Source organism: Phodopus roborovskii, unplaced genomic scaffold, assembly GCF_943737965.1.
Source record: "Phodopus roborovskii unplaced genomic scaffold, PHOROB, whole genome shotgun sequence".
Classification (NCBI taxonomy): domain Eukaryota; kingdom Metazoa; phylum Chordata; class Mammalia; order Rodentia; family Cricetidae; genus Phodopus; species Phodopus roborovskii.
This window is the reverse complement of record NW_026126629.1, coordinates 8488808-8507549: the sequence shown is the minus strand read 5'-3', so window position 1 is coordinate 8507549 and position 18742 is coordinate 8488808. Positions and strand designations below refer to the sequence as shown.

Sequence of the window (18742 nt, the reverse complement as noted above, 5' to 3'; positions counted from 1 at the left end):
ACACTTGTACAGATACATGGTGAAAAACACATTTACTGGCCATGTGGCATTTTTGCAGTGGAGGCATGAGAAGCTGAATGTGAAAATAACTTAAAGGAACATGAGGCTAGTGCTGACCATGTGAGAGCTTCTTCATAGTAGGTAGAACAAGGAGGAGGCCTGTGCAAGTCAGCTTTCCATCATCACAGTGATATAGCCACAGCATCAACTTAGAAAACGTGTGTGGGATTCTGCTTTTGGAGATTTCAGTCTTTGATTGGATGGTTTCACTGCTTTGGGGACTTTTGATAACTAAGCATTTCATAGAAACTTTGGTAGAATCACCTATTCCACAGCCAGGGAAGGATAGCGAAGGGAGAGGACAGGGTCCCTCAACCTCCTTCATGAACATAACTCCCAGTGACCTAAAAACCTTCCATTAAGGCCTCACCTCCACTTTTTATCCCAACACATTTTTTAAAAATATTCTTTGAGAATTTCATATATTGTATTTTGATCCAACACCCCCCCCCCCCAATTCCTCCTGGATCCCTTTTCAGTGTTCGTCTCCAAACTTTATGTTCTTTTTTTTTTTTCTTAAGTAACCTACTCAGTCTAATTAGTACTCCCTATGTATGTATGAACGTGGTAGGCCCTATCTATGAAAGGTTTTACTACCTTTCACAATACAACATCAGAAACAAATCCTTTAATACATGAACCTCTAAATTAGGAAGGCATAAGACTGCAGTGTGTTTGTGTGTGTGTGTGTGTGTGTGTGTGTGTGTGTGTGTGTGTAAGTGTGTTCTTATGTGTATGGGGTTTGTGAACTATGAATGTTGCTACTCCCAGTGGCCAGAAGGGGGAGATCCCATGGAACCAGAGTGAAGCACTATGTAGGTACTAGAAATGGAAGTCGGTTCCTCCATAAGAGCAGCAAGTGTTTTTAACCAATGAACCACTCAAATCTCTTTCTTTATTTACTGTCAAGTTCAAGCTGCAGAGAAAAGAGTTTGAATAATAAAGCTGCCAACATTGACTTTCACAAAGTAGCTTAAGTGAATTGTTCACAGGAATTGTCTCCACATGTTTCTGACCTTCACTAGCCCAGGCTTCTTGAAGGCAGAGGCCACATCTTGCTCATAGCTGTATTAGCAGTATCTAGCTCACAGCACATGACCAGTGAGCATTAGTTGAGGTATTGGACATTAATTCAGATCAAGCTGAAATTATTAAATTGTTTCATCTCAAGAGTTCTGCTTTTAGACTGTTGTTGAAGGGATCCTACAGCCTGCCTCCATCAACTGCATTAACTTTCTTTGTGCTTCTATGTCCTCAGCAATAAAAAAGAAAAGCAGTGCTGGTCTTCACTTGAGCGTTCTGCTTATAATATGTCCTGTTTAAGGATTGCTGTGAGTATTCCATGTGCCCAATAACTTGTAGGCAACCTTCTCTTTCTCTTCTCTTACTTTACTTTTGTTAACACAAAAGAGAAATCTCTAAGTATGTGTGTTAACACTAAACTTTTCAAGCATCTTAGAACCTTTTAAAGTCTGCTCTCTGATAGCAATAATTTCTTGTGCATTAAAAGGTGGAGAGCCCTGGAACAAACTCTGCCTGGGGTTAGCAAAGCCAGAGACAATACTCCATGTAATTACCTAACTAATTTGCCCAAATTAGTCATCAGTTTGGATGACAAACCATTAGAAAGTTGTCACTTTTCAAGTGTGTACAGGAAAACAAAGTCAAAATTAGTAGAACAACTAGGATGTTCAATAAGACTTTTTTTGTCCAAGGCATCTTTTATAAAGTCTGTGTCTGTCTCAGGCAAGTCTAAAGGGGCTTTCTGCTCCCTTGGAAGAACTGGGTCCCCATGGCCTTGTGGGTTTACTAATCAGCACCAGAGAGCTTCTAAATATGGCAAAGCAGGAATGTTTATTCCAATCATGTATACAATGGCATGAAGTACTAATTGAATAAGTGTAATTTCAACTGGTGACACCTTTGCAAAAGGAATGAAGAAAAGCAATTGAAATAGCTTCACCAGTTCCCAGATACATGCTAGCAGCTGTACTTATGCAAACACTGCTCTCACAATATCTGACTCTTAAAAAGTGTCATATTGTCACCATTAGAGACTGAGATGTGAAAGAGACAGGCCAGAGAAGACAATTTTCCAGCCCATATTCTCATAAGAAATGAATCTGTGTATTTGATAGTAAATATTAAATTACTTCAAGTTAATTCTACTAGGCTGCATTATAGACAGTATTTGACAAAAATCCTTATTTCCCAAATTTGCTTGTATCATTTGTTTAGATTAGGAATACATTTATAAGTATTAGAAGTAAATCAGAAACCATTCTGAAACGTCATTAGCTTTTCTCTGACAGTCCATAGCTGCAGAGTTAACAGTTGGTATTGCAGACGCTATTTTGACCTTATATATAAAATCTCTTCTCAGTGGGAGAAAGAGAAATTTTATTTGGATAAAGAAGAAACATCTTCTTTTCCCTGCAGCTTGGCTTTAAACCTACACCTAGTTCCAGATGTAAAGTGAGAAGTTTTCTGATCTTCAGCAAGGGAGAGGGACAACAGAGAGACACAACGCGAATAGGACTTTCTCAAGTGCATCAGAAATATTACACGGAAGAAAAATCAATATCACCAGGCATTGGTGGCCCATGCTTAATCCCAGCACTCAGGAGACAGAGGCAGGTGGATCTCTGTGACTTCGAGACTAGCCTGGTCTACAACAACTTGTTCCAGGACAGCCTGCAAAACCATAGAGAAACCTGATGGGAGATGTCATTCTGTAAATATGATTCTTGTATTACTTAATGAATAAAGCACTGTTGGCCAATAGGAAAGCAAGATAGGCGAGACTAGGAGACTAGGAAGAGAGAGGAAGTAGTAGGAGGGAGATCCAAGATGGAGGACTGAGAGAGAAGAATGCCAGCCCCTCTCTCCGGTAAGATAAGACTACATGGAAGTACTTAGATTAATAGAAATGGGTTAATAATTAGGACAGAGCTAGCTGATAAGAAACTAGTAACAGGCCAATAACTCTATATCTAATACAGCGTCTCTGTGTGTTATTAGAGGCTGGCGCAGCCATGGGACCTGATCGGTGGGAAAATCCTACTCATAACAGAAACCCTATCTCGAAAAAAAAAAATCCATATCATTAAATGGACTAACTGAACTTAGAAATCTTTATTCACCTAGCATTGTAAGAAGCCATCAGATATAAAACCATCAGTGAAGGACTATGCACAATCATATTGGCCTCTATTTGGAACAACGGATGTGATTAGTATGGAAAAAGGAGAATGTGGCCACTGCCTATCTTACAGAAGGCACAAACTTGGATTCCACACACACAAAAACAGTTACTGGATTTTGTTTAATCACAAATCAGGCTATGCACAGTGGAAGTCTAGCTTATGACCCTTCTACTACTACACCCTTTTAGAAATTACATAGGAAATGCAGAAATGATAAATAAGAAATGGCAGCACAATGATTATAAACACAAAAAAGGCAGAATTAATGTCAGTTCAGTTCTGAATTCTGTCAATCTTTCTATGAAATCCAGGAAGAGAGGGTGACATAGGAAAGGACGACATGTATTTCAGTGCTGGGAACTGAAGCCACAGAATCTGACTGGGCTATATTTCCTGACCAATTTAAGTTTTGATTTTAAGATTTATTTTATGCTTATAGCTAACATACAATCCACAGACTTAGAAATTTTAGATATAGAGGAAGAGACTGAGGCACACATGTATCTCCCTGGAATGGGGAAATAGAATAGATTTTTTTTGAGTAGACTGGAGGTGTGGTTGAGGACAGGAATGGAAGGATCAGATAGGGAGAAGGAGGGAAGATGGAGTAAGGGAGGGCATTTAAGAAGAAACATAAGGAACTGAGGGGCATTCGAGGGATGATATGGAAACCTAGTGTAGTGAAAATTTCCTAAAATATGTAATGACAATCTCGATAAGGTATTCTAATAGTGGCATATCGCCAAGCAAAGTGTCTAATACCAGATCTGTGTCACATTCAATTAAGCTGTTAGCCAAAGTGATCCCATGGAAATTCCAAAACAATCCAAGCTGTTGCCAAGACAATATATTGTTCTCTGAAAACTGAACCAGGGCCCCATTGCCAAGTATAACACCTCCACGATTCATTGAACATGGAAAGGTTGAGTTGGTGCCTACATAGAACACCTTCACCAGTATGTTCTAATGTCTTTGGTGTGAGAAAGTACTCTGCAGGCTACCAAAAGAGAAAAGTAAACACCAAACCAAGCACAAAACTTTTTTACATACAATCTGTTCTGCATGAAAGGTATGCTAGGGTAATGGTGGCACCATGATTGTGGGAGTAACACACCAATTTCTGACTTGAATTAAGGCCTATACCACAAGACTTAACCCATAGCTGACATTGCTTGGGTGTAGATAGAGTAGATAACCCAGAGACCTAGGGTAAAACCAAAAACTACTAATCTAAAAACAGGAAAAAAGAATATCAATAAAATCACTCCAAATGGTATTTTGTTCTACTCATAGATTGGTGTCTTATTTAGTTATCATCAGAAAGACTTCCTCCTGCAGCACAGGAAACAGATGCAGAGACCAACAGCCAGACAATATGCAAAAAGGAATCCTTCAAACATATATCTTTAAATGGGATTTCTCCATCAAATCCCTCCCCTCAGAGATGATGGAACCTGGCTGAAGAGAAGGCAAAAAGTGGTGTTGTACAACTCTTAATCCCAGTACTTTGGAGGCAGAGACAGGAGGACATCTGTGAGTTTGAGATAAGCCTGGTCTACAAGAGCTAGTTCCAGAACAGACTCCAAAGCTACACAGGGAAGCCTTGTCTCGAGAAATTAAAAAAAAAAAAAAAAAGATAGTAAGAATCAGAGGTAATGGAGGGCACTAGGACACTAGGACACTAGGAGGACAAGGCCCTCTAAATCAACTGAGCAAAGCTTGGGGCCTCCATGCATCTGTGCCAGGTCTTCTACATATATACTATAGATTTCAGGTTAGTAATTTTATGGGACTCCTGAGTGTGTGAAGAAGTGGGTTGCTGATTCTTGTGTCTGCTCTTGAGGCTCTTTTCCTTCTGTTTGGTTGTCTCGTCCAGCTTTAATGTAATGGCCTTGTTTCATTGTTCTGTTTTGTCACAAAATTAAATAACTGGAAAGCTATGTTTTTATTCTACTCTCTCTCTCTCTCTCTCTCTCTCTCTCTCTCTCTCTCTCTGTGTGTGTGTGTGTGTGTGTGTGTGTGTGTGTGTTTGCATGTGTGCATGTGAGTAGATCAGAGGCCAGAAGAGGGCATTAGATTCCCCGAAGCTGGACGTTTAGCTAGTCGTACTGTATACTAAATTCTGTTACTATGGCTGAGCAGCAAGCACTGAGCCATCTGAGACCATCTTTCCAGTCCCCAAATGATAACAGTTCTGCCTGTTGACTCCAGCAGGCCACACTGCAAAGGAGATAAGTGAAACAGCTCCTGTTGTCTGATTTCCCTTCTTCCTTTCTTTTCCCTAGTCCCCTAGCTTTGGCCTTTCTACTCTCTAAATATATATTTGTTGTCAAGTTGCTGCCTCAGGATCTTCTACTCTATGAAGTCAAATTAAATACCTCACAACAATCCTGTCCTGAATCAACTCCAACCATTGCTAGCAGGAGTGCACAGCATACAGAGCCTTTCGTCATTACATGTAGACAACCCTACAGAAGACTGCACACAGAAGATACAGAAGCAGCTCATATGTGAACATGCAACCAGAGTGTGGATATGGACATCACTACACCCACTTAGATGCAGATGGGATGAAGTCCAGACACTGTGGCCTGTTAACATTATTGCAGTTAACAAAAATAGAGCAAGTCAGAGATCAAATGCAGTGAGTGTTGGGGAGGGATAAAAAAAATCACTGGCTATTTTTGTCTTCTTCCTTTGCCACCTCTAGTCCTGACACAGCCTTATAGTTCAAGTGTAGAACAGATTTAAATGAGCCAGGAACTCTGGTGGCACTTTGTAAATAGAAATGCCTCTCTGATTCAAAAAGGAACATGCAAGGAAGAGGAAAATTATACTTAAAAATCTTAATAATCAGGGGGATAGCTGCAGTGGTTTGCACAGCCTGCTGGTCCAAAAGGAACAGTGCTGTACAGCAACATGAGAAGCAAGAACCTCATATTCACCTCCTAAAAGTCTCAGATGGGACACTTCCAGCCATCCTCCAGTTTATTAGAAGACACTAAAGTTCTTGCTCTGTCTCTTTCCAAAGTGACACCTGTCTGGGCCCCAAATAAAAATCTTGGAATTTGTGTCTGGATAAATACAAATGTATTCCTTCTTGGGGCATTTTGACACACAAAGTGGAAATGAGGACCACACAACTGGAACAAAAAATAATGAAAGGCTTGGTTGACTTGTAAATCTGATTGATTCTAAAATGGATGTACCTCTCTGCCATTACACAGACTGATCAAAAGTTCAGGTAATAAATGGTGTCTGACAGTGTTCATTAGACCTTGATGTCTACACATCAAGGGGGACCTGCACTGTGTAGATGTTGACTTGAGACAGGAAGCTGGGCTGTGTGTCTCTGTCCCCAAACTCATGATCTCTGCTAACTTCAACTGAAGGAACCATACTCCATTTGCTATTACTTTTCAGACCATGGAGTCAACATTTAAATTCTCCCTAGGCATCACTTCCATTGCTTAGTCATACAGTTTCCATCAATAACATGAAACTAAGACACGAATCACAATGGTTCTCCATCCACTATATTCATTGACAGAACCTGGCCACAAAGCCTGAATTTTAGAATAGGGTTGAGCTTGGAAATCAACTAAGGCTTTTAGAGAAAAGCTCATATTTTTAAGTGTTCACAGATTTAAAAAAAGTATTATATGTTAATATATGTTATACATGCATATACTCATACACATATCCACACACATATGTATATGTTTGTATATATCTCACACACTCACAATCAAAAAGGGAGAAACTTGGTGGAACCATAACTGGAAGGTCAATTGTTTCCTTTGTATTCTACTTTTCTTGTTTTTGTTTTAAAATGTTTTAAAAGAAAATAAAATAACTCAGTAAAAATGTTCAAGTAAGAGAAACAGGCTTGAATCACGGTTCTGCTAGTTGGTCCCATGATATTCTCTGTGAACTCAGTCATATTAATAATGCCTCCCTGGGGTACGCAGTAAAGGCTTTCTGAAGTACACTTGCATATATCACAATGGTTTGGCTCAGACATCAACATTTGTCACAGAAAATATAATAGGAACTATGCCTAGGTAGTAACTCTATTGCATTGTGTTGCAAAGGTTCTTAACCTGTGAGATGTGAAACCTTTGGGGGTAACATCAACTATCACCCATATTAGATATTTACATTACAGTAGCACAATTACACTTATGAAGTAGCAATAAAATAATTTTATGGTTGGTGGTCACCATTAGGAAGGTTGAGAATCAATGGAATAGAGGCTTTATTTGTAGACAAATGTATAGTAATATAGAAACAGTGATATAAAGTACGTAACTACTAATCATTCTAAAATGACATTTTCCTTTCTTTGATCACACACACACACACACACACACACACACACACACGCACGCACACATACTCATGACCTCAATTCATAGAAACCTTACTTTGCCCCCACATAAATGATATTTTGCTTGTTTTTATGTTTACTGGCTGTTGGAGTCCATGTAATAATTGCTAGTTTTCTGTCACCGCTGGTTCCCCTGCTGCAAAGGATCTAATCTGTTCAGAGGAAGGTAATTGTGGAGGTGTTGCAATAAAAAGGAAAGGCCTGCATCTCACCACTGTTATGAGCCTCCAGCTGGGAGGCAGAGTTCACAGCCACCTTGCATAGTGAACAGTAGAGCAGCCTCTTTGCCTTTTCTTCCTCAGTCTCTATGGAGGGACTTGAGCTGTTCCCAGTGGCTGCCACCGTCGTGGGGCTTTTTTCTGCTTTAGAAGTGATCTCAGTTGTTCCAGCATTGCTCTTGCGCATTTCCACACTTGTTGTTGTTGATATTAATGGTGTCCCAGTGGCATTGTCTGTATTCCAAACAGAATAGGACAAATTAAGAATAGGACAAGGTAGGAAATGATGGTGTTGTCTTTTTCTCCTTTAAAAGAGATTATTAATGCCACATTCTGCTAATAGTGATAATAGCAGCTAGCCAGAATGGCTTATCACCTTTGAATTAATGCAAGAATCTATCAAAAGTGACCACAATTAATTTCACATATAAAATAAAAGTTAGATGATGCTTTAAAATATCCAAAAGTGCAGTTAGAAACATTTCACACATTAAAATAAAAGTTAGATGATGCTTTAAAATATCCTCAAGTGCAGTTATAAACTATTCTGTGAGGATAGACATAACACAAATTTTCCTGAACACACTGCCTCCCTGGAGGACATTCAGTACTATGTTTACCTCTTTATATATGCAAATAGTTTTTAAAATAAAGATATAAGATGAATGCTCTTAACTGTTTTTCTTTTTTTAGTCCTTGTCTTCCTACTACATTTATTTCTTCATTGAAAGTATAGCATGGGCCCTTTGGTACACACTCAGGAAAAAGAAAAAGAATGCTGCTGTAAAATTTCTCCATTCACTTCAGCATCTCATTGAAAACATAGCTGTATTTATAAAGAATTATAGTTCAATACCCGGTACCAAAATCACAGATATAAAAAGATGTGAAATTCTAGTCTGAACATGTATTAAAGGCATCCTCTGTTTCAGGATGTGTGCACCAAGTTCATGGCAGGTGTAGTCAATCAATAGACACCACTATCAAGTCATCCCAGGCTTGTCACACCATGTTAGTATTTCAAGAGGTTGATGACCATGAAAGTGTTGATGTACTGTAACCCAACAACCCTCTGGCTCCAAAGTCTGGTACTAAATCTGGAGAGATCAGCTTTCAAAGTGCAACCACCCCATCCTTACTTTCTTCAGAGGCACAGTAAACTCCAAATGTATGCCACTCACAATATTAGCAATGTTTATCATACCCAGTGATCATTTGCAAATAAGATCTGTGTTTGGATACTATCTAGCTCATATCTCTTCTGCCTCTTTGCTGATTTTTTATTTTTATTTATTTATTTTTTTATTTTACATGTCGATCCCAGTTCCCTTCCTCTCCCTCTCTCCCTCCTTCCCTCCTTCCTTCCCTCCCTCCCTTCCTCCCTTCCTCCCTTCCTCTCTCCCTCTTACCCTCTCTGCCCCCTCACATGCACACTGACCACCCTCCCCTCCCATTCCATCCACACCCATTCCACATGTAGGGCTATGCTATCCAGGTGGGGTCATGTAAATCTGCCAAGTCATTTGAAGTAGGGACTAGGACTTCTCTTCTGTCTCTAGGTTAAAGGAGTATCCCTCCATGGGGGATGTGTCTGCAAGGTCCTGGTTCCACTGTCTGAGGTCCCTTAGACTGCGCAGTCCTTCTGGCTGAGACCCATGTTCAGGGGGTCTGAGTCAGTCCCATGCTGGATTCCCAGTTATCAGTCTGGGGGCCCATTAGCTCCTCCTTGTTCAGGTCAGCTGTCTCTATGTGTTTCTGCAACTTGGTCTTGTCCTCTCCCTCTGCATCTGGATTCTAGTTTGACTCAGTGTTTAGTTGTGGATGTTTGCTTCTGTTTCCAACAGGTACTAAATGAGGGCTCCATGATGGTGGATAAGTTAGTTGTTGATCTCACTCTCAGGGAAGGGCATTTATGGTAGCCTTTCCATGGTTGCTCAAATTGTTAGTTGGAATCAGTCTTGTAGGTCTCTAGACTTTTCTTTAGGTTCAGTTTTCTCTTCAAACCAATAATGGCTCCCTCTTTTATGTTCTCTGTCTGTGTCTCTCTGTTTCTCTCTCTGTTTCTCTCTCTGTTTCTCTCTCTGTTTCTCTCTCTCTCTCTCTCTCTCTCTCTGTTTCTCTCTCTGTTTCTCTCTCTCTCTCTCTCTCTCTCTCTCTCTCTCTCTCTCTCTCTCTCTCTCTCTCTCTCTCTCTCCTGTCTTCTCTTCCTACCCTGACTCAATCTTCCTGATCGCACATGCTTTACATTCTAGCCTCCCAAATAATCTTAGCCTGTTTCTCCAGCTGCTCTTCAATTGTTCTTCTACATATCATTCAATAAGCATAAAGGCTTTTGACAGTGGGACAGTGGTCTGTTTGTAGTGGTGTATGGTATCAGTAAATACTGTGTGTGTGTGTGTGTGTGTGTGTGTGTGTGTGTGTGTGTGTGTGTGTGTGTCTTGCAGACTTATATAAATGCCAGGATCTCAAATGTTTCTTAGGAACCACCCTCCTATTTTTTTTTTTTTGAGACAGGGTTTTAATGATCTGAAGCTTGCCAAGCAAGTAGGGATGGCTGGGCATGGAATCCCAATGACCTGCTCCTCTCTGCTTTTACACCAAGGCAATTACAAATATGTACTGTCCTACTCCGCTATTTTATGTGAGTATTGAACTTGGATCTTCACGCTTGCACAGCAGGCACCTGACTGACTGGGCTATACTTTAGCCCTCTATAGCTCCATATTGTCATGCATTTCCTTTACTTGGGTGTAAGGCTATGGACTGAGGCTATCAGTTACAAGAAGAAAATGGGTTATTCTGAGGGCTACCAAATAAAAAGATGCATCTGACTATGGTTTCCTTCAAGTGACATTTCACACACTTTAATCATATATTTAGCAATAAATCTCCTCCAATGGAAGGGAAATATTTCCCAATTAGTTATCTGCTTTAAAGTGTCATCTGTAAATTGGTACATCATGAGGAAAGAAAAACAAAATTATTCCAATTTTTGCTTTGGAATATATGTATGTGCTATTTCTTCTTCTAATATTTATTTATGTATGTGGACAGTATGTTTGTATTTATGCATGGTTTGCGTATAAATGTATATAAAGGCTGTGTGTGTGTGTGTGTGTGTGTGCATGGCAAGTGTGTGTGTATGCACAGTGTATGTGTGCATGCCTCACAAGTATGCATATACCTGTGAAGGTCAGACTATGGGGTTGGATTCCCTGGAGCTGGAATTATAGGTGATTTTGAGTTGTCACACATGGATGCAGTGAAGTAAATTTGAGCCCCCTGCCTGTGTAGCATGTGCTCTGAACCACTAAGAATTATTAAAACATGACAATAGTCCCCAAATATCTCTAAGAATCTAGAAGCAGTATAAAAGCAATAGCTTTCAGATAGGTCTATAACTCTTCACTGTCCCTAATAAACAAAAACAACTGAAAACCCCTTTCTGTGAAATTATTGTAAGCTTCCAATTTACCAATGGTTCATATAATAAAATTAATCTCATGTATTTCCTAAACCATTTCATTTACCCTTCAGTGGAGCTAGGGAAACCATAAATCTCCAAAATGTAAGGAAGTGTTACAGGCCTCACAATAGAACAGACTGAGGCAGGAGTAAAAGCTTCATGAAAGGTAGAATTAGAAATTTTAAAAAGAGAGCAGAGAGATTAATGACAATCTTTTCCAAGACTGTGATTATCCATGGTAAGATCACAAGCATCTATGAGCTACAACTACTGAGTTTGTTGTACTCAGCTCTAAAGGGAATGAGGATTGTAAATAGCGTACTTTAAAAGCAGTGTGGCAACACAATGAAGTCAGAATGCACTGGCATGGGTATTTATTTCATGGAATGACCACTGGAAAGATTTCCATGGTAATACCCTTCTTCTAATAACACTTTTCCTGGACAGACATATTTCTTTTCATATGCTGATCTAACATGGGAACACAACAAGACAATGTTCTAGTTTATAGTGAGATCCATTTGTAAATTATAAAATATATCCATGGCTCTTTCAGTCCCTACAATAAATATACTAGTGTATTCTCCTGCATCTAGATGGTAATGCTCATTTATTGCAAAGACACGGTAAGGTGACAGATGCCAGGTTGTGTGCATAGGAATTAGTGAAGCCTTAGCACCCTATAGTGAGTCCTCACTTAAGACAGTCTTCTGGGGATTCACAGCTAGATGCTTAACTGCCAATATATCTATTTTGTGGCCTATTTTGGACCACATAGTTGAGAATGTGTTTATTATTTTTTTAAGCTTGAAGAAATTTTGAAAAAAGTACAAAGCTATATTTTGATCATTTCTAATTTACTGTGTAGATCTTGGTTCCACAAGGAAAGATTGCTACTCATTTATAAAAAGACATATATTTTCTCTTGTCTTTGTGTTTTATCTCTAGTAGAGGGATATTTACTCAAATCAACACAAAGGTTATACCATACTTAAAGAAAATAAACCAGTCAGTATTTGGTGATAAAACTAGAAAAGAAATTTTTCATTTAAATAAAAATAAAATGAAAGCCAAAAAAAAAGAAGAAAAGAAATTTTTTTCTATAACATGACACATTACCTCACCAATTATACATAATTCTTATCTACCCATTAAAAGAAACTTAAAGTCAGGGGTGTTCTACCTACTTCCATGCTATCAAGGTCCACAAGACAAAGAAAGTCTTAGAAACAGTGACAGTGCAGGATGCTCAAGGAGACTTGATGACTAAATGACAGGATATGGTAATGTTTCACACAAATACCCCCTCCCCCCACCCACACAGCACTCCTTAAAAGTTAGAATAAAGCAGGGACTTTAGAAAATTACTCATCAGTTTGAGTTCATTTGTTTTAACAAACAAATAACAGTACTGTGAAATACTGATACGGAGAATTGGGCATAGGGCATGGAGGGTTGATACTATGTACTTACATGTATTTGTAAATCTAAAAATTAAGATTCAAGTTTATTAAGGCCAAGGGAAAGGACTTGCCCACAAAAGCACACTAATATCAGAGGGGCATCCAGGGCTATAGAACACAGCTCTCAATTTTTAGACAAGTTAGCTTCAGGAAATTTTCCATAGTCATGTCGTGCCCTCAAGTGAAAACTCAAACTGGATACTTCATAACCCACTTCCAAATTTGAGCTGGTCATCTTACTCTGAAATGACTCATGTCTTAAACTTCCATTCCACAAACATTTTGTATTAAGCATCAGGACACTGCAGGTAGCAAGGTCCTTAAATATAGATCACACACTTACTGGTAAGAGACACACTGCCAAAACTTCAAACACTGTGCTATACAAACCGACCTCTTCATCTGCTTTGTTCACTACTGTACTCCCATTTTGCACAGACCAGGCACTTATAAATACTTATTGAAAGAAATGAAGGAAAGAATACTATATTAAGCATGGTGAGGCACTTTTTGAATGCGTTTGTATGCACTAACTCATTTAATGCAATAAAACCTGAAAGTTGCATATCATTTTTATACTTCTCAAAAAAACATTGGGGACTTGAAAAACATTGGAACTTTCCAATTGGAACATCTGTAGCAGGTAGCACAACAGTCTGAATTCAGACAGCTGCAGTTGCACTGCCTTTCATTCATTTCTTTATTGACAAACTTAGATATTGCAAAAGAATTTGAGTGAGTCATGCTTTACCTTAAAAACTAAAGGATAATATCTCAAACCTTTGACTTGAAAAGTAACTTTCCATATTCTAAGATAATCATGACTGGGTAATCGTGTTGTTACACACTGCTCAAACCCACTCAGACTAAGAGGACAAAAGGAAAAGCTACATCTGTCAAATGACCTCTGATGCAGTGGTAAGAATCATGGTGGCCTTTAGTGTTTCTTCAGCAACACAAAATACAGAAGGGGGGGGTAATGATTCATTCTTCCCAGTGTTCCCCAAAGGCTGTTCAAATTTCTTTGCACTGTTCAGTCAGTGTCTCTAGGAACAATATATGTGACAGGAAGCTGAAAATAATGGGTGAGGTTCAGGCAGAAGAAAAATGGTGTGAGCTTGGATTTCTGTGCTCTCTTCTTGCCAGGGCCCCATAGCAAATATTCATTAATGCTACTGTCACTGTTCAGCTCTGCCATCCAAACAGATTGCTAGTACCTTTGTGGAATGGGCTTTAGTTGAGAAAGAAAAGATCTATGTCAGTATTCCAAGTGGCCATTTGTAGCCCTGTCTTCTAAAAAAAAAAAAAAAATTCTAAATACTGCTTTTGTAAAAATCTACAAAGCACAGAAGTCCAGAAATTACTCACATCTTGAATTCTGTGTAACAAAACAGAGCAGACAAACTACTCAGATGTATTCCTGCAGGGATAAACTCCAGAACCAAGTGGGGAAACACAGTTGGGTCCCACCAGGTTCCTCATTGTCTCTTGGGATCAATGCTGTGACTCTCGGGTAATCATTTTGTTTTCCTGTGGACAGAAGACACTGAATTGCACTTATTCATTTCTTCCCCATGAGAATTTCATTCTCAGACTTGCTAAAAGATAAATACCAAATCTCTTGAATATACTGACAAAATGAAGTAGGGTTCGCAGAAAGGCCTGGTTTCAATCCCCAGCACTGCTGGAAAATGGTGCCCAGTGGTCCACATCTATAATCCCAACACTTGAAAAGTGGTGCAAAGCCTCTGTGAGTTCCAGGCCAGCCTGGTCTAAAGGGTGAGTTCTAGTACAGCTAGGGCTACATAGAGAAACCTTGTCTTGAAAAACCAAAAGAAGAAAGGAAGGAAGGCAGAAAGAAAGGGAAGAATGGAAGAAAGAAAACTGAGGCAGGAAGATCAGAAGTTCAAAGTAATTCTTGGTTATTTAGAAAGTGCTAAGGCTGCCAAGTTAGACAAGATAACATCTAAAAGTAAATAAATAAATAAATGGAACAAAATGGGGAAAAGATGGTAGAGTAAAGGAGAATGAGAAAATGAATGATAACCCTCAGTTGAGGAGTTGTTAGGAGTCTATGGCTGCTGGAGAGGGAGAGTCATTTCGTTTTGATATGTGTGTCCCTTAGTAGGTTGATCATATTCCAGTGCTGTGTACATGGACAGATTAATTGGACCCAATGATTATTAAAGGCAAAAGAAAACACACATGAATTTGGGAGGGAAATGTTGTAGAAATTAGAATAGGAGAGCAGAAGTAGATATGACCAAAATACATTTTCCATGTATGAATTTTTTAAAGAATAAGTAGGAAATCAGATTATGGAGAATGAGGCAAGGGAACCATGAGTTTTAAGTAACATTGTACTAGATAGTGGGGGCATTGTCTCCAAATTAAAATAATAGAACAAAAGGGCTAGATTCCAGCAGCTAATAGCAGAGTGCTTGCTAAGTAGACAGAAGGAAACTCTGACCAGGCAGAGGGGACAGGCTACAGCTTTCACAAGCTTCAAAGAATCAGGTCTCATCAGAAACTGCCCCATGTCTCTCTGGGAAGCTAGGAGATTCCAGTAATTGGCCAAGTATGTCTGAGTCCTGTTTTGCATCTTCACACTGTACAACTTTGAAATATTCTGACATTTCACAGGATCACACTGGTCTGAACTGGGATTTCACCAAGTACAAGCAGGCTACACTGTGTAGGTAAATGTCCCTTCCAAACAAAAGTAGCCCACAAGCCAATGCAAGAAGCTAAAGGAGGAAACAAGTGAGGTAGAACAACTGGGCAGACACTGTTAAGGGTATGAGCAGCTTTGCCTGATGTTTTGATACAAGCCCCAGAAATAAGTTTCATGGAAATGTTCTCAACTATAAATGGCAATGCCTCTATAAACATGTGCTAAAATCCTAAGTTAGTAAGTCTGAAAGTTCTCAGCCACACACTGCTAGTGTTGGAAGGCACTGTGGGAGCCATAGATGCTCATGGACACCACAGTTAAAGGACCTTACCCAAGTCCCCCTTAATACAAGGACAGACACAATTATTAGTAGTTATTGGGACTTTTACTTCTTTTTAAAATTTTTTCTTTTAAAATTTTTGATTTTTTTATATCCTAATCAAAACTTCCCCTCTTCCCAGTGTCACCCCTTTACTCCCTGCTACACCATCCACTCTCCCCCTACTGTTCCTCTACTGTTTCTCTTCAAATACAGGCAGGCATCCCATGCAGTTCAGCCAGTCATGCAGTGAGAGCAGGTACCACCTCCTCCAAGATGGTTGGATGAGGCACTCCAGCAGGAGGAAAGGGATCCAAAACCAGGCAACAGAGACACCCCCCGCTTGCACTGCTAGGAAACCCACACAAAGTTATACAACTGTAACATATAAGAGCCTCAGTCAGTCCTGTGCAGGCTTTCTAGTTGACAGTTGAGTCTCTATGAGCCCCAATGAGTGGAGATTAGTTGGCTCTGTTGGTTTTCTTGTGGTGCCCTTGACACCACTGGGTTTTTAAATTCTTCGTTCTCTTGTGCAGGAATCCCCATGCTCAGCCTAATGTTTGACCATGGGTCTCTGCATCTGTTTACATTAGTTGCTGGCTGATGTCTCTCTGATGATGGTTGGGCTAGGCACTAATCTATGAGTATAGCAGAATATCATCAGGAGTCATTTCACTGATGCTTTTTCCCGTCATGTTTGCTTCTATCCTAGGTCTCTGGGCTTTTCAGCCTCTGGATCCTGACTCTCAGGCATGAGCTCCTTCTCAAGGTATGGGTCTGCAGCTGGGCCAGTCACTAGTTATTCACTCCCACAATTTCTGTACCATCTTTATCCCAGTACATCTTATAGGCAGGACAAATTGTAGGTAGAAGGATTTGTGGGTGGGCTAGTGTCCAAGTCTCTCCACTGGAAATCTTGCCTGGTTATAGGAAATGGCTGGTTCAGGGTCAGTGTCTCCTGTTGCTAGGAGTCTTAGCTGGGGTCATTTTCATAGATTCCTAGGAGTTTCCATTGCTCTATGTTTCTAGCTCATCCCCGGGATGCCTCATGACTTTTTCTTTATTACAGATAATTTTCCCTCTCTCCTTTCTTTGGAATCTACACAGAAGGAATATCACCTAGGGTAAAAACCTTTATGCATCTTCCTAGACTCAGTGTTCCACCATCTTCTTGGTTGACAACAGAAAGATAAGCAAGCATGTACAGGAAGACTTTATCACATGAGAATCACAGTTTCTTAGTGTTAATGACCATGATATTCTTTGTATGTTTCCTGTTTTAATATTCCACAGCTAGACCTGGGCCTGCTGGGGAAGAGTTGATGTCATTGGATGTGTGACATTAGCCTGTTTTTTCATCCTTTCAAAGGATGTGTTCCTAACTTTGTCAAGGGCTATACCAAAATCTGGGCAGCAGTATGCACAGTGTACCTTTGGCCTCCTGAAATAGGTTGTTACCCTTATTTATTTTCTCCAAGTACTTGGATACCACTTTCGTTTCTTACTTCATCAGTTCCCACAGTTCCCACAAAATCTCAGTGTGACCAGCAGTGTTAGACACATTCATGAACCAGTCACAATTGTGCTCCTGTAAATTCATAACCCTTGAACTTCCCTTGACCTCATGACCCCAGGAACATTTTTAAAAAAGAGATTTCAAATTCCACTGCCCAGTTTCTGATTTTGTATGTACTGGGTGAGAGCCCAAATGTTTCCACGTCTAACAAATCACCAAGTATGACGGCAGCTGTGAGAACCGCACTTCAAAAATGCTATGGACATCACTGGCAGTCAGTTTCTGGCTCAGATTTATTGCTGCCAGCTGTGAAGTTAAATACCACTTAAACAGCAAGTCACACACTTAAGAAAAGAAAATTGAGAATTGAGTGGCTTAGTGTTCCCATTTGCCTGTGACTGAGGGAGTTCAGGGACATCCTTTTATACAAAAATGGAACTATCTAGGTGTCCCAAGAAAGCCAAGTCAAGTCAAATACTCATGAAAGCATTTCAGAAAACAAACAAAACAATAACAAAACAAAAAAAAAATCCATTGGTCTGAAAGAGATGGCTCAGGAGTTAAGAGCATTTGCTTCTCTTCTAGATGACCAAAGTTTAGTTCCAAGCACACAGATTAGGCTGCTTGTCACTCCAAATACAAGGTCCAACACCTCCTCTGTACTTTGTGGATACTATATAAATAGTCCCTTTCAAATGAACATGCAACAGTAATAACAAAAACAGTGATCTGCATGAATGTTTCTGCATGGCACATGTACACAAGCCATGCATATATAAAGGTTCCAAGCACATCATGTGCATTTCTATCATGAGAGGCAGGTCATGAAATTATTGTTATAATCAAGAATATATGAGGATACTTTCAGATCTTTGATGCAAAGCCCAATCCCAATCTATCCTTTATTCAGCAAAAAAAACCAAGTTTTTATTTTTAATGAAAATGGTGTCTTGTCTATCTATTTAGAGTGTGTGTTTCTAAGAAAATTCTTTTTTCTTTTATAAATCCAATTGTTTCATTTTCAGTGAATGCACATTAAACCAATGTAAATCAATCACTAGTCAAGCTCAGTCTATCTGGATGGATCCAGCCACTGTACACAGAGTTAATAAGCACCAAGGTAATTGTGTATTTTGTCAGACTCTGTGATGTTTCTGCTAACTATAAAGGGACTGACTCTAACATCTGAAACTTAAAAACCCACCCCCAGTGACATGCTTCTTCCAAGAAGGCCACAACTCCTAGTAGTGCCACTCCCTATGCAACTATGGGGGCTCTTGTCATTCAAAACCCCTATCTTAGTTAGGGTTTCTATTGCTGTAAAAAGATACTATGATCACAACAACTCTCATATGGAAAAACATTTCACTGATGCTGGCTTAGAGTTCAGAGGCTCAGTCCATTAACTTCATGGTAAGAAATGCTGTGAA

The 18742-nt window shown here is 39.5% G+C and overlaps 1 protein-coding gene across 3 annotated transcripts in view; it reads right to left on the bottom strand.

Annotated features, from left to right (window-relative positions):
- Nucleotides 1-18742, bottom strand: part of Znf385d (zinc finger protein 385D) — a 653823-nt gene that overhangs the window by 16947 nt on the left and 618134 nt on the right. For all 3 annotated transcript variants that reach the window (XM_051206780.1, XM_051206781.1, XM_051206782.1), the window contains exon 5: nucleotides 7869-8108. In XM_051206780.1, coding sequence (XP_051062737.1) covers nucleotides 7869-8108 — 240 coding nt within the window. The remainder of the gene's footprint in view (nucleotides 1-7868; nucleotides 8109-18742) is intronic.